Source organism: Cebus imitator, unplaced genomic scaffold, assembly GCF_001604975.1.
Source record: "Cebus imitator isolate Cc_AM_T3 unplaced genomic scaffold, Cebus_imitator-1.0 Scaffold84, whole genome shotgun sequence".
Classification (NCBI taxonomy): Eukaryota; Metazoa; Chordata; class Mammalia; order Primates; family Cebidae; genus Cebus; species Cebus imitator.
In genome coordinates this window covers 5,719,950-5,744,639 of record NW_016107399.1, presented here as the reverse complement: position 1 = coordinate 5,744,639, position 24,690 = coordinate 5,719,950, and the positions used below count along the sequence as shown (strand labels likewise).

General features: G+C 40.6%; 1 protein-coding gene across 2 annotated transcripts in view; it reads left to right on the top strand.

The window, feature by feature from the left end:
- LOC108308341 (selectin P) overlaps positions 1-24,690 on the top strand; it is a 44,108-nt gene that overhangs the window by 1,766 nt on the left and 17,652 nt on the right. The window contains exons 2-10 of one of the 2 annotated variants that reach the window (XM_017534111.2): positions 8,424-8,514; positions 10,225-10,611; positions 13,936-14,043; positions 14,665-14,850; positions 15,378-15,563; positions 16,107-16,292; positions 18,036-18,221; positions 20,583-20,768; positions 24,101-24,286. In XM_017534111.2, coding sequence (XP_017389600.1) covers positions 8,424-8,514; positions 10,225-10,611; positions 13,936-14,043; positions 14,665-14,850; positions 15,378-15,563; positions 16,107-16,292; positions 18,036-18,221; positions 20,583-20,768; positions 24,101-24,286 — 1,702 coding nt within the window. The remainder of the gene's footprint in view (positions 1-8,423; positions 8,515-10,224; positions 10,612-13,935; positions 14,044-14,664; positions 14,851-15,377; positions 15,564-16,106; positions 16,293-18,035; positions 18,222-20,582; positions 20,769-24,100; positions 24,287-24,690) is intronic. The other variant, XM_017534113.2, reaches the window with a different exon arrangement.

Sequence of the window (24,690 nt, the reverse complement as noted above, 5' to 3'; positions counted from 1 at the left end):
AAGTTTTAGTAGGCTAAGGAGCAGCTCTGGATTTTCTTCCATTTATACCTTTTAACCATTTTAGCTCTGTGGCTTCCAGTCCTTTCTCTTCATTACTTGTTTTTCAAAATGCAACTAAAATAGTTCAGACTGTCCTGGGGTGGCCACCAGCTCTTAGAATGTGCATCTTCAGAGATCTTTAAGTAGAAGCTTATTAATCAAATCCTCAAGAATCAAAATGACTTACTACATAAAAAGCTGTGCTTAGAAAAAACACTGGACCTAACCCTCGAGAGTAGGCACACAGGGGTTTTATAAATGGCATTCAGTATATTGTCTTCTAGGTGTCTAATCTCTTTGATTGAAAAGCAAATCAGAAACTTTATGAAGTCAAATACAGAGCAAATCCTTTCTATTGTAGACATAACTAATCTCTGACCCAACAGACATTTTTAAATTAAAAAAAAAAATTTAAGTATGGTGCTTTATTTTAAATGCTAATATTTCACTCCAAATAATGGCAATTAATAGTCTAAATTAAGTGTATGCTTTGATTCTAAGTGTTGATGTCCCGGGGTCCTTTCTGTCTACATTCGTAATTTGCTCTTTGGCTTAGAGACAGCCCCTTTTCTCACTGTATTTTCTTTCTCACCCTTAAGCTGGGCTACTAATATCTGTCCCACCCCATCACCACCACCATGCAGAAACATAAGGGAACTAATGTATGAGCTGTAAAAGCTGGTAACACCTGGGCTTTGCTACCAACAAGTTGTATAGTTCTGCATCCTCAACGACTCTCATATTTACCTCCCCCATTTGCATTCCCATTGATGCCAGACCAAACCAGTTCCTCTTTAACTCCCACTGGGACCATTGAAATAACCTCTTTTGCAGTTCAATCTTCCATATTCTAATTAAAAAAAAATCATACCACTTTCATACCAAAATCTCTCAGCATTTTGGGAGCCAACTAAGGAGGAAGGAGGATCACTTGAGCCCAGGAGCTCCAGGCCAGCCTGGGCAATATAGTGAGAACTTATCTATACAAAAAATTAGCCAGGTGTGGTGGTGCATGCCTGTAGTCCCAGCTACTCAGGGGGTTGAGGTGAGAGGATCACTTAAGCCCAGGAGGTGGAGGTTTCAGTGAACCGAGATCATGCTACTGCACTTCAGCCTCGGTGACAGAGCAAGACCCTGCCTTCCAGCCCCACACAAAAATCATACCACCATTAAATGCATGTGTTCATGGTGCTTCTCTGTTCAGAACCCTGCAATTAGATCCCTTCTGCCAACTGGTATTTGTGACCCGCAAGATCTGGTCTCAAACTACCGTTTCAATTAACCTCTAGGACCTCCCAATCTTCAAAAGGCTGGAGTGCAGTAATGCTATCTTAACTTACTGCAACCTCTGTTTAAGCAATTCTCCTGTCTCAGCCTCCTGAGTAGCTGGGATTACAGGCATGCACCACCACGACTGACTAATTTTTGTATTTTTAGTGGAAATGGTGTTTTGCCATTTTGGCCAGGCTGGTCTTGAACTCCCGACCTCAAGCGATCTGCCTGCCTTGGCCTCACAAAGTGCTGGGATTACAGGCATGAGCCACCACACTCCACCTCTGTTGGCTTATTATTGCACTTAGAATAAAATCTCATCCCTTGTTTTGGATCCCAAAGCCCGATGTGATCAGTCACTACCCCCATCTCATATTTTTCTCTCCATTGCTCATTCCATTCTGGCCACACTAATGTCTTCATGTTCTTTGAACACACTGCACTTTGCTACCTCTTTAAGGACTTTGAAATGGCTTTTTCTTCTTCCTTTAATGCTCTTCTTCCTGCTTCTCACTGGCTGGTTTCTTGTGGTCATTCTTCTCTCCACTTAAGCATTATCTCATTAAAGAGGTCTTCCCTGGTGTTCCTGACCAAGACAGTGGCACAGTCATTCTATCACGTAAGTTTCACTCCCTACCTAGCACTTATGGCTATATTCTATTAATATTTTTCATGTTTATTTGTTTAGTACTGTTGTGTAGTTATCAGTGTTTGTTTCATTGTCATCTCTACCAATAGGATGTGCATTTTATGAGGACTAGAATTGTGTTCGTTTTCACCATTTTATTTATTTGTTCACTTAGGTATTATCACTACTGTAAAAATGTGCTCAGTTATCATTATCATGTATTTTCCCCAGATTTCCCTATGTAGCATATTTTTAATCTTACTTTCAGTTATTCCTCTGCCATTATTCATTCATCCATTTATCCATAGAATGTTTATTAAACATTGAGTATGCGCCCATCCATGACTGGGGATTTAGACCTGAGTAAGTCATAGTCCTCAACCTTGAGAAGCTTCTGCCAATAGCTTCCTCCAGATATATGCTCACATGTTTGTTGTGCATTTAAGTTGTGGACCTCCTGCTCAAGAGAATACTCAGAAATGGAGATGCTGACTAGAGGACATTGGAAACAGATGACCATAAGGAAGCACAGTAAAGCGGAAGAATGAGAAGAGAATAGGGTCATGGAGGTGGGAACCTAGAGAAACCCTTACCTCTGCAAGGGAAGGCAGAGGATTGAGGTAAATTCAGAGGATGACTCAGAAAGTTTCTCAAACATTAGGGCATAAGAACAACAGAAGAGCTAAGGGAAGCATTTTAGGCAAAAAGAAGTAGTCAGTGGTATTTACCGCTACAGAAAGGTCAAGGAAGATAAGGATGGAAAGTCTTCATTTGGTTTGGTAATAAGGACGTCAGCAAAGAAGTTTGCAGGAACACTTTGATAGGGTGTGGGGCAGTGAGCTGGAGAGTAAAAGGGAGGCAAGGAAGTTAAGAAAGTTTAGCTATAGAGGAAGGAGAGAAATCGGGCAGATGTGGGCAGGAGGACAAAGGGTCAAGGGAGGGACATTGATTCTGCCTTTCTAAAAGCACAAAGCTGTGGTCTACAATGGAGGCAAGGAGAACAGGATCGCCTTGCTGTGGCACTATTCTTGCTAACTTTGTAAGCCACCTGGAACATGGCAAGCCATGGGACACTTACTAGCCTCTGGTACCTCCTTCTGCGAAAAGTTAGGTCAAGGCAATACATTTGCTCCTTCCACTTTCTCTCTGATTCTCTCTTCACCCTGCAATCATTATTAATTTTTATGTTTGTTTTTTTAATCTCTTTTGAGAAACAGTCTTACTCTGTCACTCAGGCTGGAGTGCAGTGGCGCAATCTCGGCTCACTGCAACCTCCGCCTCCTGGGTTCAAGCAATTCTCCTGCCTCAGCCTCCCAAGTAGCTGGGTCTGCAGACATACACCACCATATCTGGCTAATTTTTGTATTTTAAGTAGGGACAAGGTTTTACCACATTGGCCAGGCTGGTCTCGAACTCCTGACCTCAAATAATCTGCCCACCTCGGCCTCCCAAAGCTCTGGGATTACAGGCATGAGCCACTGGACACAGCCTACTTCTTTAAAAAGTAAAATTAAAGAAAATCATGGTGCTTACTGAAGGCTTACACAGGCACAGGATGTTGTTCTAATGACCTAGTCTCGGACTACTTCCCAGAAACTTCCAGTTGAACCAGGCTTGCAGAGAACACTAAAGACCAGCAGAGCGTGTGCATGCTTCTAGAGAGGAATAAATTTCCTCTTGTTTTAGCACTTAACTTGCTTAGTAACACAGGACAGAGTCCTTAGCTCTTTAGCATCCTATATCCAGCAGCACCTTGAGGACTATAATGCAGAATAGGAGCAGGTATGAGGCTTGCCCACCCCAAGCAGGTTTCAGAGGAAAATTGTTACTTAAAGAAGATTTTTAAAGCATCATCCATTCTCCATACCTCCACACAAAATTCTTACAGTTAACACAGAGATTTGAACTTGGGCTCCATTAAACATGGACAGACTTAGTAGGTCATGAACCATCTGAGATTATCTAAAATACTGCAAGTATGCATTTGTTTTGAAGAAATCTGACCATGGCTTTTATCAGATTTTCAAAATTCATAAGCCCTGGAAGAATAAGAATTACCAGGTTAACTCTATGCACATTCAGGTGAGCAAGCTTGGGCAAATCATTTATACCCATTGAGTCTCCGTGGTGGGGAGTGGTGGCTGCCCCATCTTAGGCATTCATGGTCTGAAAGACCTACTGCAGAACACCAGATAAATGCTGAGTTGGCTTGGAAGTGACCTTTACGGTCTCCTACTGCTCTTAAATAACCTGTAAGGGGTGACTCTTGGTATTTGGTGATGAAAAGAAACAGAAAAGTATGTCAGCTTAAAGCAGGGATGCACATTGACTTGCATTTTCGTTAGATGTTATATGCCTTCATCAAAAGCACTGTACCAGTCCTCTAAAACCTTAAAGTGTTTAAAACCAGTTATCTCGTGCTCTCTCACTTTGTCTGTTTTGTCTCGTGTGGTAGAGTTGGTGAGGAAATTTTCCTTAAAAGAAATCTTATTTAAAAGTTTAAATAAACAAACAGGTTAAAATGGAAAACATCGCTTTTTGGAAACTTTGTTTAAGCCAAATCTTATTTAAAAGTTTAAACAAACAAGTCAAAATGGGAAACAGTGGGTAGAGTTGACCACTGTGATGGGAGGCCAGAGCCTCACCTACTCACTCCCCCACACACCCTTGTGAGCTGGGCCCAACGCCAGAAAACCCCTAGAGATACTCTGTGCAGGGAGAAAACCACTTCCACAGGAAAAGTACCATTAAATTTCAAATCGCCGCATTCCTACTCCAATCTGCCTGACTAGAAATAGAGCACAGGTTCAAAGGCAAGGATTGGGGTTCCTTTATGAAGGCTACATAGTTGTGCTCTTCAGCAACAATATTTTTGTTCCTATAACTCCAAAAATATTCTGGAACACTTTGTTACTTCTTACATCTTTTGAAATGGAAAGCTAAAATGTTTTTATCCTTAATTTTAAAAGCAAAAGATTGGATTTTCTAATGTATTACAAAAATTAGGCTTTAAAAATAAAATTGTTGCATAATTTCTTAACGTTTTTCCAAGGGAATAAAGTACTAGCATCATCTGCAATCCTCATCACTTAAAAGACCACAAGCAAGCTCTTAATAATAGTAAATTTTATATTATTCACTTTCTCTCCTTTAATACTTATTTCTACCCTACTTCTATAGTATTTTGACCTAAGACAATACATTTTAAGCTTAAAGTATTTTCTTGATTATTATACTTCTTTGCAAAATAAAAATGTAATATAAAATTTTAATTTTCTAAAACCATAAGTGTCTATGTGTTAAAATATTTTTCTTTCTGATTGAGTTAGCCTGACAACTACTTTTAGTACACACTTAAATAAACTAAGATGAATATACTATGAGTTCTGATAAGTAACTTAAACCTTTATATTTAAATTGCTATCGAAAAATCATCTCTAAGACAGGAAGAGCTTTTTCCCTATTTGTTCATGTATCCGTGAATGAATATTATTTATCAACAAAATTAGACATGTTCAGCATCAATATTATTCCTATATTTCATTTTCAAGGATTTAAACATGGAGAAACTTCATTCATATGAATAAGTACAGTAAATTGAATTAGAAGTTTTATTATAGCCATGTCTCAATTCCTTGAAGTCCTTCCAAGTTATATGCCCTGAATTATATAGTGATTTACTATCAAAATTTAGTCAAAGCTGACAATCTGGTGCTCCCTCAAAGCTGATGAAAGGAAATAAGTGGAAATCACCAGGCTTGAAAAAGGATTTCTTGCAATATCATTTAAAGCATTCAATTCTTAATACCTATACCAATATTTTGAATCATCTGTCATATGAATGTATTTATATCCAGGGCAAAGCCCTAGAATAAATAAGAGATTAGTGAAAGGTATAATTTTTTTCTTGTAAAGTGGGAGAAAGGTGTATTTTAGGCAGAATGTTTTTAGGAAAGTATATATGTGAAAGTTGAGAATCTGAATATAGATTTAATTAACACTCTCTTTGATTGTGAGTCCCTTCGGAAGTCAGCCTTATCCTGGGTTGAAGATTTTTGCTTCAGCATTTGGAACAGCGCATTTTGAAATGTGGTAGTAAGAACAGCTTGTGACACAACACAAGAAAAACAACACAACTCAGAGAAAGTGGAGGCATTAAGTTCGCACTAAGGGATCATCTATCGCTCTACTTCCTGTGCAAATAAACAGCACCATAAATCATAACGTTATGATAGTCTCAGTGTTTAATCATAGGTCCTGAAGAGATTAACAGCTTATAAAAACACAAAATATACCTACTTATCATAGCCAATATTCAGAAGCTCCTAGATGAAAAGTTCTAGGCTTATAAAGATAACTCCACTCTCTGGGACACATCAACTGGTTTGAGCTCAGTTCTCCCTGGTATCTGGTCAGGCTGTAATCAATAGTGCATGAACACATGCACACACACACTCCATACCATCCCTTGCATCCTACATCATCCGTCACTGGGATGTGGCATATGAACACACACACAACCCCACACCATCCCATGCACCCTACATCATCCGTCACTGGGGCATGACACATACACACACACACCCCTCCATACCGTCCCATGAACTCTACATCATCCATCATTGGGGCATGACAAAAGAACACACACACAACTCCACACTGTCCCATGCACCCTGCATTGTCCATACCAGGATGTGACACATGAACATACACAACCCCACACCGTCCCATGTACCCTACATCATCCATCAGTGGGGTGTGACACACACATACACAACTCCACACTGTCCCATGCACCCTACACCATCCATCACTGGGTCATCTCACACACACACACACACACACACACACACACACACACACACACGTCTCCACACCATCCCATGCACCCTACATCGTCCATCACCACGATGTGACACATGGACATACACAACCCCACACCGTTCCATGTACCCTACATCATGCATCACTGGGGTGTGGCACACAAACCCACACACAACTCCGCACCATCCCATGCACCCTACATCATCCATCCTGGGGCATGACATACAAACACACACATAACCCCACACCAGATTGCCACATTTTGGTATGTGGAAATCTGTAATTTCTATACAGGGGAGGTTTTCAGTAGCAGTCTGGCTAGAATAGTGACAAAGCTACAAATGCATAGCAGATGCACTGTTTTTATGTTGGTGGTAATGTTGGAGTGGCTTTGGAGGGGAACTGATGTAGCAGCTAGGCTTGGTGATGTCGCATGCTCTATCATCCACAACAGCAATGCAGCACGGATTTAGAAGCCTGGAGGTTAATGAATGTAAGAAGAAAAAAAAAAGATAAAGTGGAAAGAGCTCTTATTTCAAAGTCAGTCTCTGCTACTGTCATTCTGAATATGTTAATTAGATGCTCCAAGCTTCAGTATTTTCATGTACAACATGAAGAAGTTGGACAAGATGAGCATCACTAGAACTTAGTTATCCAAAAACATTTTTTTTTTTTTGAGACAGAGTCTCGCACTGTTGCCCAGGCTGGAGTGCAGTGGTGCCATCTCCATTCACTGCAACCTCTGCCTCTTGGGTTCAAGTGATTCTCTTGCCTCAGCCTCTCAAATAGTTGGGACTACAGGCATGCACCACCACACCCAGCTAATTATTTTTATTTTTATTTTTAGTAGAGACAGGGCTTCATTATGTTGGCCAGGCTGGTCTCAAACTCCTGACCTCGTGATCTGCCTGCTTCAGCCTCCCAAAGTGCTGGGATTAGAGGTGTGAGCCACAGCGCCTGGCCCCAAAAACACTTTTAAAACGTTCATAGATTTGATGAAATCCCAACAGAAGAGGGTTCATGAGAAACAATAGTTATATAGATCCAAGGGGAATAAGTTTACTGCATATATCAAGAAATATTAAATATATACACATGTATATTAAACATTGAACAGTATTGTAGATGTATGTAGAAATGAAAAAGCAAGAAGATAAAACATAGATCAATAATACAAAATACATGGCATAGCATAACACAATTAGCTGATGCTCTGCACCTCCAAGTATAGGTTAGACAATATTTATGTGGGTCAGGAAGTTGTCATGTGACTTCCTACTATTCTTGGGTATGACATACCACTTCTTAAAAAGATACTGTTTTATAATAATAATGACAGCCATATTAATGTGTTTAGCTTTCTTCCATACACATTAAAATGTATCTTCAAATAAAAATATTGGTGATGCAAAGTACTCAACAAATATTTGTTGAATGAATGAAGAAATGAACTCTGTCTCCAGCCTTGCTAGAGTGTTCATCCAGGGTAGAACTTAGAAGCAGGGCAATGAGAAGCAAGAAGGGACCAGAGGGCTTGAACCACCCGTCCAGTGAAAATTGGCACAGTTGTACTTCAACCAAATGATTATTAACTAGAATTATTTTTGGCCACGTTGGTGGCATATGGATACTAAAAGAAAGTATTCTCTTCTTGTTTCAGGCCAGCTGCCAAAAAGCCATCTTGTACCAGAGATCCCTGAGAGTGGTCTTTGGAATTGCCCAGCTCCTTTGCTTCAGTGCCCTCATCTCTGGTAAACTTTATGCTAACTTTTCACTTAGCCCTAAGTAATTAGGGTACAGCCCAGAGCTATGTGCAAGAATTTTAAGGACTGTAACCTGTTGGTTTGAGGCATGGGAAAACTGTCCAAGTCCAGATTACTGGAAGAAAAATGTACCCAACACCGTAATATTGATAGAAAGTGCATAGGAAAGAACTTAAAATGATATATCTGGGACCAATTTATCCATTAGGCACAGTAAACACAGACCCACAAAATTTTTAGGGACCCACAAACATGTTTGAATTTCTTTTATAATTATTTTCTTTGAAGTAAAAAAAAAAGTGTTTTAATATATAGTGCTATATTCATCTTCTTACCAGTGCAGTTGCAAAATAGAATTTTGAATATGTTAGCACGGAGGAAAAAGCCTACATAGGCAAAGTTGCCTAAAGTCTATGAAAGTCATAATGCAGCCCTGGCTGTATCAGAATAAAGTCTTTAAGGCAAAACAATGCCCTGGAAATGTCAGCAAGGGAGGTACAAGTGTGACTAATCCTCATGCAGGCAGCAGAAGAGAGAGTTGAGTAGAAACAAGCCTTTAAATAAACAGGAAAGAAGCCCATTTCCAGGCCTGATTGCTTGCTTTGTACACCTCTTCATGTGGGAACCGGCCTCTCCTGCCCTGGGTGAACTCCCACAGGCTATGACAGCAGTGCCGTAGTACCTTTATACTTTTGAAGGACACATTCTTTATTTCATTTGGTATCGCAAACACTTGTAGAGAAGGGCTGTTCCGAGCCCTATCTTAATAAGTGAGTATGCAGACATGGAGAAAGTAGAGGTTAATGAAAGAGAAATAGCCAAGAGAAATGGAATGAGTATAAGATTACAGATCAGGATATCTGATTTCCCACCTTGGCTCTGTCACAAACCTGCTGTGTTTCACTCATTCAATAAGTATTAATTGAAGGCCTATTAAGTGCTAAACTCTAGGCTCTGTGCTAAAGATCCAAAGCTAAAAAGAAAACACCATCAGAGATTTACAACCTGGCAGATGTAGACTGTATCCAAGAAACAGACATTACCATACATGACAATGAGGGCAACGCAGACAGGGATGAGGTGCTGCCTGGAAGAAGGAACACAGGGTCCACCTGGGAATGCCATGGAGAATAGGGGGAGTGAAGGCTACCAGACATAAGAGGAGAGGACAACCCGGACAGTGGGAAGGGCATGTGCAAATTTAAGGAAGTATGAATTCTGTTTTGAAATATGGTGGGCAATGAGGCTGAATCAACTGGTAGGCTCCAGATCATAAAGCATATTATTTTCCACGTGAAGAGATAGAGCCTGCCCTTAAGGTATTTTACATGTCATTTAATCTGAGCTTGGGCAAATGACTTAATATGTCTCCTTTTATTCCAAAAAAAAAAAAAAAAAAAAAAAGAGGAGTGAATTAGATGACTTCCAGGGTACCTCCCAACTCTGATATCTTATGATTCCAAATCTTTAACATCAAGGATACTTAGAAGATGATATTTTCCCGTGACTTCATATATACTTTTAACTGAAAGGTGGAAACCACCCCTTTTCCTTCAAACAGCTACATTAGATATAAACTAGTCCAGTTTTGGGTATTCATCTTCTGGTCGGAAGCTCATCTGACTATGCAGAAGCATACTTGGGATCACCTCATTTGGTAAGGGTTGCTAAACTGACACTCCCTCTCCTTTACTCTAGAACTAACAAACCAGAAAGAAGTGGCAGCGTGGACTTATCATTACAGCACAAAAGCATACTCATGGAATATTTCCCGTAAATATTGCCAGAATCGCTACACAGACTTAGTGGCCATCCAGAATCAAAATGAAATTGCTTACCTCAATGAGGTCCTACCATACTACAGCTCCTATTACTGGATTGGGATCCGAAAGAGCAATAAGACATGGACCTGGGTGGGAACCAAAAAGGCTCTCACTGCCGAGGCTGAGAACTGGGCTGTTAATGAGCCTAACAACAAAAGGAACAACGAGGACTGTGTGGAGATCTACATCAAGAGTCCGTCAGCCCCTGGCAAGTGGAATGATGAGCATTGCTTGAAGAAAAAGCGCGCATTGTGTTATACAGGTAGGGCCTTCTCTACTTTGAAATGTTTCTGTTTAAAAAGAAAACGTCTTCTCTGGTTGGCTAATGTAACCACCGAGTCAACACAAAGGTACAAATGCAGGACCTGAAATCGAGGCGTAAACTGTTAGTCAATCAGCATTATTGAGCACCTTGAAGAATATAAGATCAGAATTAGAGAAAACTGGCTACTTAAAACTAGAGGGAAATTTTAATATCATCCAGCTCACCTGTCTCATCTTACAACTGATGAAAAGGACACTCAGGAGGTTTGTTTCTCAAGGCCGTGGAGCAGGACAGAAGCAAAGTGAGGACCAGAAACCAGTCTCCCAAATTTTAGGTCTAAAGCTTTTGTTCACCCCTGTGCTTTGTATAACAGAGAGTATAAACTGGAAGAAAATTTAGCCCTGCCCCTAGGTGACACAGCTGTGACTAATACCTACGGAATGTCAATATGCTCTAGGCATTGTGTTATTAGTTTATTTAGTTCATGTGCCACTTGTTCATTTAATATTAGTCACCTTTAGCCCTCATGACAACTCCATCAATCAGGCTTTTCCGTTGCTCTTATTTTGCTGATAAGGGAAAGGCTCAGAGCTATTTGTAAGCTGCCCAAGGTTCTAAGCTAGTTGATGGTGGAGCCAGTTTCAAATTCATGTTGATTCCAAAGTTTGTTTTTTAGACATATAAACTACCATATTCTTTGCTCTATATTTTTATGAGACAATTTGAGACTATAGCTAAGGATTGTAAATGCTTTAGTTTCTCTTCAACAACAATATATCTTTAGATCCACTGAACTTTGTTGGGAGAGTAGTGGTGGGGGGTGGGCAGGAAATGGGAAGAAGTAATTGAAGGTGAAATACTTTGAGTGTATTTTAATTCTCAACTTTCCCAGTTCCAGAGTAAGTAGACATTCACGAAAGCTTGGTCTTCCCCTAGCCATGAGCCTAGTGTCAGAGCTGATTCCTTGTTTCTGATGTTGCTTCCCTGTGTAGAGGGGCCTGTCCTGTCCTTCACAGCACATGAACACTGTGCCTAAGGATGGTATGGACTACCCTGAGTAGGAAGGTTCTAAGTACTCTGAAACTTCTTTGATAAATCATCTGCCATACATATTCTGAATTCTTTAGATTTTAAATACCTCTCCCTCAGAAGCAGCCCTCAACAGTACATGGATGGTACAGAATACATAGCGTAAAGTAAGGCTTCTACATTTTCCCTCTTCTCCCCAAGCCCCCTAGCTGAGGGAAAACATATTCATGCATGCAATGTCATATAATCAGATCATTTTATATAATGCATTTATAAATAAATAAATAACCATATATTCATGGACCAGGATGGACATTATCAGGATATTAGCTTATCCTACTGCTCTTGCAGTCAGCTCTCTACCCTTTCTGGGCTATGCCTCCCTAGAATGATCTCTTATCAGATTACCTTGACTGCCACTAGTTGTTTCAATATGTCACTACTTCCCCTTCTCACCCAACCTTCAAGACACATTTCCGCCAGACAGTCTTCCTCAATAATCTTACCAAAAAAATTGAAAGATAGAAAAGAGATTGAAAATTACTGTCATAAAGGATGCCGCTCCTCTACCCCACAATAATGGTAGACATCACTAAGTAATACAACTTTACCTGAACACAGATGGGTTTTATCTCCACCAACCTAGTACTCTAGGCAGCCACTACCATTGATTGTCATTTTGCCATCTAAGATGTAAAGGATATAGAGAAGCATCAATTATCCGTGGGAGATGTGAAATAGATATGTATACTGTAGTAAGAAATTAAGTTTGATTGTTGAATAATTGTCCACATTTCAGGATTTATTAGACCTCAGAACAGGCTATCAAAAAAGATTTATTCATTGGGTCATGATGAATAAACCATCTTCTCCTTGGAGATCCAAAGGAACCGACAAATTGCTAAACTGTCTATTCAGGAAACCCTGAAATGGGATAGAATGAAGAACATTGTCTCCTTTTTCCCTAGAGTTCTGAGATCCCAAGGAAGCTATAATTGGGGAAACATTTGTATTCTCCAAGAACATAGAGCAGGCAGGTGTTGCTACCATAAGGCATTAAGGTATTGGTGGGGTTAAGGTCAGGGAGCAAGGTGAACAGGATATGGACCAAACCTGTATCTCTGTAGCTGCTATTGCCTACTACATCTTCTCTTTATTTGAACCCTTCCCAGTGTCTCTGCACAGCTTCACCAAATTTACTGGCTGCCACAGGAACTTCTTCCTACAGAACCTTGCATAGTTTATAGAATTTCGGTATATCAGAATTGAGAGGAAACATCGAGATAATCTAGCACAGCATATTTACATGACACATGGATATCCTTTTGTAATATACTTCCAAGTGAACCAGCATGTGGACAGGGCTTAAGGCAGAGGAAATAACTACCAGAAAACAGTTCAACCACAGACCTTGCCCCCAACAGTGACCTCATTAACAAAAACATTCTCAGTGCTTTCAAAGTATCAATTGTAATACTAATTCTTGCCAAGCGCGTATACCCTCAAATACTTTCTTGCAGGAAGGACACCCTGGCCCTTCTCTATTTTATCACCAGAGTGGTGCTGGATTGGTGAGGAGGAGGTAGCAGGTCAGCCATGGTCGGCATTATCTTGGTCTGGTGTATTTAGACTCGTGAAACATCCCCTCATCAAATTGTTCATCCTTTTACCATGAGTAGGTCTTAAACATCTCATTTGGCTCCCTGCTTCTCCACGTATGATTCTGGCCATAGATTTGAAGCCAGTGAAAGGTGAAAGGTTTGGGCCCTAACACTGGACAAGCTGAGCTCAGAGAATTAACTTGCCTAAGGTTATTTCTCATTTGACCACAGTCAAATTCGCTGCAAGCAGGCAGCAGAGCCAGGATTAAGATCATACCTGTGTGCCTCCATGCCCCATGTCTGGTTCCCTCCTCCATGTTGTAATGTGTGACACTGGAGCTTCCATAATAAAATAATGCTTGTTTTAAAAACCACAACCTATTTTGTACCACACAGCGTTTCTCTGTCCACACATCTGTTGGCTCCATTTGTCCCTCTGTGTCCACACACAGCAATATCCTCCTTAGGAAACACTAAACGCTGTATGAAATGGGAGCCATGTAATACTCCAGCTGGCCCCTACAATGCTTTTCACAGGGAACAGGTTGGCTTTCTAGAAGACACTGTGGTTCTGTGTTTGTCTGGCTAGCTCAGTCCTACAGGAGAGGGGATGAGTCTGTGGTCAAATGAGAATTCAGCCTTTCTTCACATCTGTGAATGTCCATGACTCTGATCCTCCATATCTATGCAGCTTCCTGCCAGGACATGTCCTGCAGCAAACAGGGAGAGTGCATCGAGACCATAGGGAACTACACCTGCTCCTGTTACCCTGGATTCTATGGGCCAGAATGTGAATATGGTGAGGCTTCTATTTTGTTGATATTATTTTGGTTTTATGCTAGAGATGATGCCAAGAAGTAAATAAATCATATTGAAGGCTCTCCAGCGAGAATAGGATAGCAACCCCCACCTCCCCATCATCTGTCTCTTCCAGTCAGTGTCCCTAGACACATACTCTAGGTTAAAACATTTTATTCTTGGGAGAAAACATGACTCATACATTTCAAAAAAGAAAAGGGAAAGGAAGAGGAAAAGGAAGCGAAACCAACAGAACACTTTCATCCTAATTTTACTTGTTTGAAATAAAAACTTGTGAAAGAATGAGTATTTCCCAAGATGCTGCCAATACAAAGAGACCAAATAGAGATGAACAGCTTGGGTTAGATGTTTAGAAAATTAGAGTTCAGGACGGGTGTGGTGGCTCATGCCTGTAATCCTAGCACTTTGGGAGGCCAAGGTGGGTGGATCACCTGAGGTCAGGAGTTCAAGACCAGCCTGGCCATCATGGTGAAACCCCATCTTATAAAAAAAAAGAAAATTAGAGTTCAGAGGGTTACAAAAATAGTTACAGCTTTCAGCAAACCTGACATTGCTGTTAATTTTACACTGAAAATAAAAATCACTATTTTGTCTCCTGCAGTGAGAGAGTGTGGAGAACCTGAGCTCCCTCAACACGTGCTCATGAACTGCAGCCACCCTCTGGGAAACTTCTCTTTTAACTCACAGTGCAGCTTCCACTGCACAGAAGGGTACCAAGTAAATGGGCCCAGCAAGCTGGAATGCTTGGCTTCCGGAACATGGACAAATAAGCCCCCCCAGTGTTTAGGTATGTAGACCTTATTCTTTTCATCCTCACTGACAACTATAATTTTCAGGGAGAAGAGGATGGAATGAGCGTTCTCTATTTAAAAATGTGAGAAATAATGTCCATTATGTTAGATGGAAAATTCTGGTTTTCCCTGTTAACTGTCAACCAGAGTAATGCTAATCTCAATTTTCATGGGATTGTTTTATGAGGACAGTGACTTAGTCAATTTAATTGTTGATTCGCAGGCAAAAACATTACAAAGGGACCCCCTTTTCCTTTATTAATTATAAAGTAAACAGAGTACAATGATGAGGACTTAGAGGTTAAGTATTATGAATTTGATCATTTTACCTGACTTCTCTAAATGAAAAATGAGGGTGTTTGGATCTTTCCAAACAGCTATTGAAAATACTATTTAACCATACTAGTGCATCACCCTGCCTGCCACTTTGGGAAGGTGTTACTGCTGTAGCATTTGAAGGCTTCCAAAGTGCTGGACAAAAGTTGTCCAAGGACTCACACTATTATTCTGTGGTTGTTTTTAGCTGTCCAGTGTCCACCCCTGAAGATTCCTGAACGAGGAAACATGACCTGCCTTCATTCTGCAAAAGAATTCCAGCATCAGTCTAGCTGCAGCTTTGGTTGTGAAGAGGGATTTGCATTAGTTGGACCAGAAGTGGTGCAATGCACAGCCTCGGGGGTATGGACAGCCCCACCCCCAATGTGTAAAGGTGAGTTTCAGGTAGTTGAGATATATAATATCCATTGTATCCAGTCCTCACTTAGCACATAGATGAAACTGACCAGCTTATGGAGAAACTGGCCTGCATTGCCAAAATTTAATTCTCTTTCTACCCGCCATTTAGCTAGATTGGGTATATCTGAGATAAGAAAAGAAAAAAATTCCTTTCTTTCACAAAACTCACAACCGACAGGCAGTTTCAGAATGGCCTCATTCATAATTTCCACATAAGATCAGAAAGGGTAGCCTCTACATCTACAAGTGGACATTAGAAGACCGATTGGGACAGGTTTATAGAAGTATAGGGACGAGAGGACATTAAGAATACAGCTTGGAGGAATCTTTGTTTCTTACAGACTGAGATCACCCTGGGAACTGGTAACCCAAGTCTGGACGAACATCATTAGGGTCTCTTGACCTTTACGTCTTGCTAGCTTCACCTCCATTTCAGAGGTGGTTCCCCTATTGCTCTCCATCTGTGGCTTTCTCCTTCCTCAGTACCTTTCTCTTTATCCTTGGTTATTCTCTCCAGCTATGCAGTGTCAGCACCTGGAAGCCCCCAGCGAAGGAACCATGGACTGTGTTCATCCACTTGCTGCTTTTGCATATGGCTCCAGCTGTAAATTTGAGTGTCAACCTGGCTACAGAGTCAGGGGCTTGGACATGCTCCACTGCATTGGCTCTGGACAGTGGTCTGCACCCTTGCCAACCTGTGAGGGTAGGATTTTTCGTTATCAACCTCCATTTTGTCCAAGAAGGAGTCATGTCATGGTAGAGAAGCTAAGGGCTCTTAGTGCCATCGTGATCTCCTCTAAGTTCTTGCACTAGAGCAAGCTGGTCAACCTCCAGGGACCATGGTTTTCTCATCTGTGAAACGGAGCTAAGAATTCCAAGGTGCTTGTGAGGATTAAGTACATAAAAAGCATACAATTAAATAGCATGTGTAAAGTACCCAGCATAGAGCTTCTGCTCTACTGAAATATCTGAGGTATAGGGCCATGTTCTATACTTGAGAGGGAGTTGGGGGCAGTGGCTAAAGTGGCTAAAGAGAGTGATTCCCCATGTAGTCTTTGAGGGTAGTCTTTGACAAAGAAAGGAACACTGCACTGAAAGAGTGTGTGATACAATCCGAGGCAATTACATAATACCACCAAACTGAATTCTGTGCAATTTTTTCCACCCTCAGTTTATAAGGCAGACAGTGGTAATGGGATAATAGGAAATTTAAGATGGATTAGTGAATTCTCAGACCTAGATAACTGCTACTATTTAGCTATGAGACTTTAGGGAAGTCACTTAACACTTCTGAACATCACTTTTCTTGCTTATAAGGTAAGAGAAAAGCACTAGAGGATTTTTTTTGTTTTTTGAAATAGAGTCTCACTCTGTTGCCCAGGCTGAACTACAGTGGCACGATCTCAGCTCACTGCAACCTCTGTCTCCCAGGTTCAAGCGATTCTCCTGCCTCAGCCTTCTGAGTAGCTGGGATTACAGGTTAAGTTTTGCATTTTTAATAGAGACTAGGGTTTCACCATGTTTGGCCAGTCTGGTCTCAAACTCCTGACTTCAAGTGATCCACCCACATCAGCCTCCCAAAGGGCTGGGATTATAGGCACAAGTCACTGTACCCAGCTGGATTTTTGGTTCTTAAATGCCTTGATTCTGTAAAAACTAGAGGTGAAAGCCCAGAGCAAAGAGGTGGTCTTTAGAATCTGAAAAACCTCGGGATTAGCCTGGAGATGAAATGCTTTATCAAGGAAGAGGAAATCCTTTATCAAGGATGAGGAAACCAATCTTTAACAGAACTGAGGTCACTCAGGGCTTAATTGTGCTGAGGAATTCACTTTGGCTGCACTCACTTGGCAATTGAAGTCTGATTAGGATGACATCCTGTGTTCTAGAGACAAAGCCCGGTCAGAATCATTTTATAGGATTAGGTGTCAACAATAAGCTATTAGTCCAGCCTTTTTTCCCTGTGAGTCCAGCATTTCCTATACATACTCTTTCCAGATTCAATTTTACAGATCATGTCAATATTTAACAAGCACTTTCAATGTACAAAATACTCTGCTCAGCTCTGGAATAAAACTATGAATGACTGAGCCCAACCTCCAGGAGACCATGGTATAATGGGGAAGAATGACAATCATGTATGAACAGCACAAGAACAGAGGCTATGGGAGCCCATCGCAGGGGCCCCTACCCTTAGTTAAGGTGGGAAGGGAGGGCTTCCTAAGGAAAGATCAGTCTAAACCAAGGCTTGAAGGGCAGGTGAAAGTGAGTCAGGCAAAGAGGGGCATGGGAAGGTGTTCCAGGCAGTCTCGCTTTTGGAAAATGAAGGATTTAAGGTTCCGAATAAATCGACAATGTGGATAGGAGAGGTGTAGCATCCAGGATTTTTTTCTGAGGAAGAACCTGGACCTTCCATTATCTGGCTTTAAAAAGTACCTTTTCCACTTAGCCATTTCGTGTGAGCCACTGGAGAGTCCTGTCCACGGAAGCATGGATTGCTCTTCGTCCTTGAGAGCGTTTCAGTATGATACCAACTGTAGCTTCCGCTGTGCTGAAGGTTTCAGGCTGAGAGGGGCTGACATAGTTCAGTGTGATAACTTGGGACAGTGGACAGCGCCAGCCCCAGTCTGTCAAGGTACTGTGAGAGTGGTAATGCTTTTCTGTGTGGCTCAGCTCAGTAGAGGCATCAGCAACTGCCCTGAGCATTTGCATGCCTTTCTTCATCAGACTTCACTAAAAACCTACTATGTGCTGTACCCTTTGTACGTGGGACCAGGGATGAGATGACATGATGAGAGAAGCCAGTCATAGACACAACATGTCCACTATAGTATTGTCAAGGCGAGAAATGCACTGATGGTCACGTATAGGGTACACTGGAACGAAGAAGATGGGGCTTGGGGGAAGAAATCATGTAGGTGGGAAGAGTAATGGACAAGGTGTTTAGTTCAGTCTTGTCACTTCCTGTCTTTAAGCTTTTAGACTCTCTGAGGCTCAGTATCTTCTGTAAAATGGGGCTACTATTATCTGCCTTACCTACCTGCCTCACTAGTAGCTGTGCATTAATGTGTGTAAAAGCAACTTTAAAACTCTTATGAGCTTTATAGGGAAAATGATGATGATGATATATTACTTTATAACTCATATGTCTGTGGTCTGATTTGACAAAAGGATCCTCTTTCAATATGGTAGGTTTCTAATATTTTGCACTTATACTAAGGCACTCATGTGGGGGTAGCGTGTTTCACTAGGATTGTTATTTTTTTACAAGGGGTACCTCACACACAAGTCATGTTCCAGAAGTGTAATACTGGCATTTTGTATTTGCGTTTACTGAGATCTCTGAGAAATTTATGTGACTCCCCTGGGTCTAAGTATACCCTGGCTTTAAAATGAGGCAGTGGTTTGAAAGCAGGTCTTGAGATCTTTGTGCACCATGTTCATAGCAGCATTAATCACAACCATTAAAATGTGGAAGCAACCTAAGTGCCCATCAATGGATGAATGGATACATAAAAAAATACTCCACATACTTACAATATTATTCAGTCTTTAAAAGGAAAGAAATTCTGACATATGCTACAAACATGAACGAACTTGAAGACATTATGCTAAGGGAAATACACATTACAAAAGGACAAACACTGTATGATTCTACTCATATGGGGAACTTTTAGTAGTCAAAGTCATAGAGACAGAAAGTAGAATGGTGGTTGCCAAGGGCTGGGGGCTGGGGGAGAGGGATATAGGGAGTCATGGTTTAATAGATATTGAGTTTCAGTTTGAAATGGTGAAAAGAGTTTTGGAGATGGATAATGGTGATGGTGGCACAATAATATGAATGTATTTAATACCACTGAGCTATACACGTAATATTGGTGACATGGTAAATGGCAAATTAAATTTCATGCTATGTAAATTTTATTATAATAAAAAAATTGAAAATTGAAAAGCTGAAAAAAAAGAAAGAAGAAGAAGAAGGCAATGGAGTAGATGGCTATATACCATGATGTTGAAACCTAGTCTGAGTTACGGAATGTATTATATATGTCGTCGGGGAGAAAAAGATGCAATGAGCTCTTTGACACACTTAAAAGGGATCATAAGGAATTATTCAAGCAGTTCTTGTCCCCAGGAAGGCAAATGTCTAATCAAGAAAAGATAGTTGGATATTCTCGTAAGTATCCAAAGATGTGGTCTCAGTAACTCCCTTCACAGGCCTTCTGAGTGTTTTTCACTCCTGAGCTCAAGGTCTGCATCTGATACATGGCCTTAATATTATTGCTATCTATTACTATCACTGCTACTATTACCACTGCTATTAATAATAGCAGCTAATGTTTATTATGCACTTTCTATGATCTCAGTCTAACTGTATGAGTAGTTATAATTATTACTACCATTTTAAAGATGAGAAGAGACAACACATAGAATACATGTGCTCTCTTCATATATGATTATCTATTTTACATCTTTGAGATCATGGTATACATTATAATTTTTATTCTGCTTTTTTATTTAACATCATACATTGAGACCCCTCCCATATCTTTCCAATATATTCTTTTTAGTGACCTTTAACATTCTTTTCATGGATCCACCATAATCAATTTTCCACCCCAAATTAGTGGCATTTGTTTTCAATATTCCACTCTTACAAATAATGTCTTGATAAAAATCTCTGAATAGATTTTTTTTTGGCATGCATCTTTATTACATACTTAGCATAAATTATTGGGTCCAAAAGTATGATAGCTTAAAAGTTATTGATACATGTTGCCAAGATGCTCAGCAATGGTTTAGCATTTCCTAATAAAATCCTTCATGTGCCATTATAATTAAATGATACTTTTTCTCATCTTCTATGTTAAATAAACCCAATAATAAATAAATAAACAGGAAACCCTGTTCTTAACACTACAAAGAGTTAACAGCTCAAAATCAACTAGAACATGTGTATTACTGTTTCTTTATTCCTTACTTCCTCACCCCTTAGCTTTGCAGTGCCAGGATCTCCCAGTTCAAAATGAGGCCCAGATGAACTGCTCCCACCCCTTCGGTGCCTTTAGGTACCAGTCAGTCTGCAGCTTCACCTGCAATGAAGGCTTGCTCCTGGTGGGAGCAAGTGTGCTAGAGTGCTTGGCTACTGGAAACTGGAGTTCCATTGCTCCAGAATGCCAAGGTAAGAGTATACTCTTTCTAACATCTTGGAAATACATTGTAGGCAATATTTTTAAAGGCTGGATTTTAGAGGTGGCAACTATATAAGATCCACCTTGAAACAGACTGGAAAAATGATTAATACTGTCACCCATCATCTTGTCCTGTAACCCAAAGGTCCCAAATACAAATGCCTCCAGGGACTAGGCAGATAACATAAGTGTCAGGATGTCCAATCACAGGCAGTAGGGCATGGCCTTGCTAACTCCTTATCAGGGTCTTTACCCAGACCTGAAGTTTCCTGTCACAAACCAGGTAAACTCTTCTCACCTGGCCAAAAGTAGTATCTGGAAAGAAGACCAGGTGGGAAAAAAATTGCTTCATTGTGGTTGTCCCAAAGCTGGTCTGGCACTTCTAGGAATTTAAGGGTATAATGGTAAAATAGGAGAGGCAGAACTTACAGGTACCCAGTTGCAAACACTCCAAGATCTGTATAAAATTGGAGAAATATACTTAGAATAAAGGGAAGAGTGATAGAAAAAAGAGAAAAACTAGTCTGTGTCCTGGAGGTTCCAGGATTCTCAGAAGAAAGAAATGTGCAGATTCAGTGTAAACATTCTATCTGCATTGATAGAATTCTATCTACTTGATACTTGAAAAGCCGGTGTGTTCTGTCCACATCTTCTATGAACTGGAACTGGTACTAGTCATCCATGTTTGTGAATTGAAGGACAGATGTATATTTTTTATATTCCCCAGTCTTTTTCCCCCTCAACATATCCAACTCCTTAGTTAATTTGTTAAAAAAATGCTGCTTTTTAAAAGCAAGATTTTCATTTATGAAAATCTGCAGAAATATAATAAAAAAATGAAAAAATATCATCTTAAATACTCCTACCCTAAAATAGACACTGTTAGCCTTCTGGTATGAATTTTTCCAATATTTTTTCCATCTGCTTTTCTCCCTATGCAATTAATATTTTTATGATGTATATACAATTATAACAATAAAGTTAAGTGGGTAAAAGACTAGCTATTTCTACATTCTTTGCCATATCTTTCACTTTGTATAGACTTGCAACATTTGAGTGAAAGCAGGCAGATACTTTTTTTTTTTTTTTTCCACGAAAAGGAAACCACTTGCTTTTCAGGTCACACAAAAGCACAAACACATGTACACACACACACACAGACAGACACACAGACACACACACACGCGCACAAACACACACCATTGTTAATCTAGGTCAGCAGTAAATGAATGAATGAACAAATGAGTGAGCAAACAGCAGAATTGAATGTCCTTCATCCCCAGGCACCAGAGAGGATGACAAGCCTCTGGATTTAGGGTTGGGTGCACCTTCAGAGCTGGGTCTAGAGAGCACAGGGTGGGGCTGTTACCTTGTCCCTTAAGTGCTCATACTGGCTATGTTGAAGCCTGTATATATCACAAAGTTCATACGACTTTGGGGAAGTTGTGGGAAGAACTAGGCATCCCTGAGGACAGTGATCACAGTGATCCAAACTCTTCTAGGCAAGCCTGGGCGGTGCAGGGCACAGATTACAGTTCATTGCTCCATACTGTCCTACCTCTGGGTGTTTCACAGCAAGGAGGTTGCCACTCACCACGGCTTCCTGTGACCTTCCAGTTCCCTTCTGCTTTTAGTTCTTTGTTTACTCTAAACTTTCTCCTCTTGTTACTGGGTGCACATCAAGTGAAATACCCAAATGTGGGCTGGGCAGGAAGGTACCATGCGGTGTGCAATCCACTAGCTGTTGTAATGCTTCTGAGAGAGTGTTATCAGACATTTCCCTTTTTAATGTCCCCCCCACCCCTCCACACCTACCCCTGATATCAGAAGGCAAAGCCACAAAAGAGCTGAAAATGGGCTCTATGGCACCAACGTCCTCACCCACACCCTTTCCCCCAGTGGTCCTTGTGGTTTACAGGCTTTTTGAATTGTGTCCTCTCCAGCCGCACATACACACTTACTACAGAAAGACTTTTCAAGTGGCAAAAAAGAACCAGATCTTCGGACAAGTTGATCACATTAAAAGGAATGTAGCTGGAGAGAGGAAGGAATGAAGGGAAGAGAAGGGTATAGAAAGTGTTCTTGAAATCTCATGGCATTTAAGTCAGTGGCTGACAAATGACCCTAGTACAGCCAGAACCCAGCTGTCTCTGGTATAAGGTCATACACTGCTCAACCAGGTCAAATAGTGAGGGAGAAATACCCCAAAGCATGTGTTCACTTAGTCTTCACTTTTTAATGTCAACACATTGAATCTGGGCTTTATTGTTTCAATCACTGGCTGAGGAACATTTTGACAGCTATTAACATTTGCACATGTACATGTATGCCTGAACCTAAAAGTTAAAAAATAAAAACATTTTCATACAGTGCTTTTATTGTTGACTCTAGTAAAAATCCTGGGAGCTATGTGATGCCATCTTCCTATTTTAAAGGTGGAGCTATTGAGACTCAGAGAGGTTAAGTGACTTACCAAAAGTCACAGAGCATGACCTCCAATCCAAGCAAGTCCTCTAGCACCTCAAACTGTATGTGCATAAACTTTGGCAAAGAACTATGAGACCTAATTTAACTGTTTTTTTGAAAGTGAACAAGTAGAGTCATTTGTGGCTGGCCAACATAGGACAATAGTATTGGGAGGAGGTACAAATTAGCACTTGCAAAAAGCCAATTACATTATATATCTACTGTATGTCCATGATTTTTAAATTTTATTTTAAATTTAATTTTTACATTTGATTTAATTAATGTATATAACTAAGGATTGCTACAGGCAAAGATTATACATTTTCCCATTTCAAAGGTGAAGTAACTGAGGCTCAGAAAGGTTAGCCTAGAGATAGCTTGCTAGTAAGTAACAGAGCCAAAATTTGGACCCAGATTCCACCACTTTGTTGGGAAAGGAGGAAGAACGTATTTTCCTCCATTTCTGTGTTTCCAGTCACTTGTCATTGTTTTCTGGTAAGGCCATTAGGGTGTTTCTGAAGAAGGTATCAAGGAAGCAACCACTTCTACTCCTGTCCAGAAGCAACCAAAATGAATTGCACCACTATCTTTCGAAACAGAGCACCACCTTCCTTTAAAAATCACCTCTAAAGCTGTTTGTGATTGAGCGCTTCAGGATGTCAATCAACTGTAAGCTGCTGCTATTTTATACCTCTAGAACCTCTAACTGGTGATAAAGCGTCATGAAATTCAAACAGTTTTAGCCAAATGCCATCCTGTATATTAAGGACACACACACACACACACACAGTTACAGAGTTCAGGTTGCTGAATTATAAAATGATCTCTTCTTTTCTCCTCTGCATGCCTATGATAGCCATTCCCTGCACACCTCTGCTAAGCCCTCAGAATGGAACAATGACCTGTGTTCAACCTCTTGGACGTTCCAGTTATAAATCCACCTGTCAATTCATGTGTGATGAGGGATTTTCTTTGTCTGGGCCAGAAAGATTGGATTGTACTCCATTGGGACACTGGACAGACTCCCCACCAACGTGTGAAGGTAGGCTTGTGGGCCTGTCCTTTCTTGTGGCTTTAAGATGACATCAGAGAATGGAGAATCATCAGTGATTTATATAAAAGTATTCTTGAGCTGAAACAAATAACACTCTCCACAACCATGGTAATCTAGATCAAAAATTTCTCCCTCTTTAAATAATATTTTAATAGCTTTAGTTAAATATTGCACAGTTTCGAGAACCATCCTGGCCAATATGGTGAAACCCTGTCTCTACTAAAAATACAAAAATTAGCTGGGCATGGTGGCACAGACCAGTAGTCTCTGAGCTACTCGGGAGGCTGAGGCAGAAGAATCACTTGAGCCCAGGAATCAGAGGTTGCAGTGAGCTGAGATTGCGCCACTGTACTTCAGCCTGGTGACAAAGCAAGACTCCGTCTCAAAAAAAA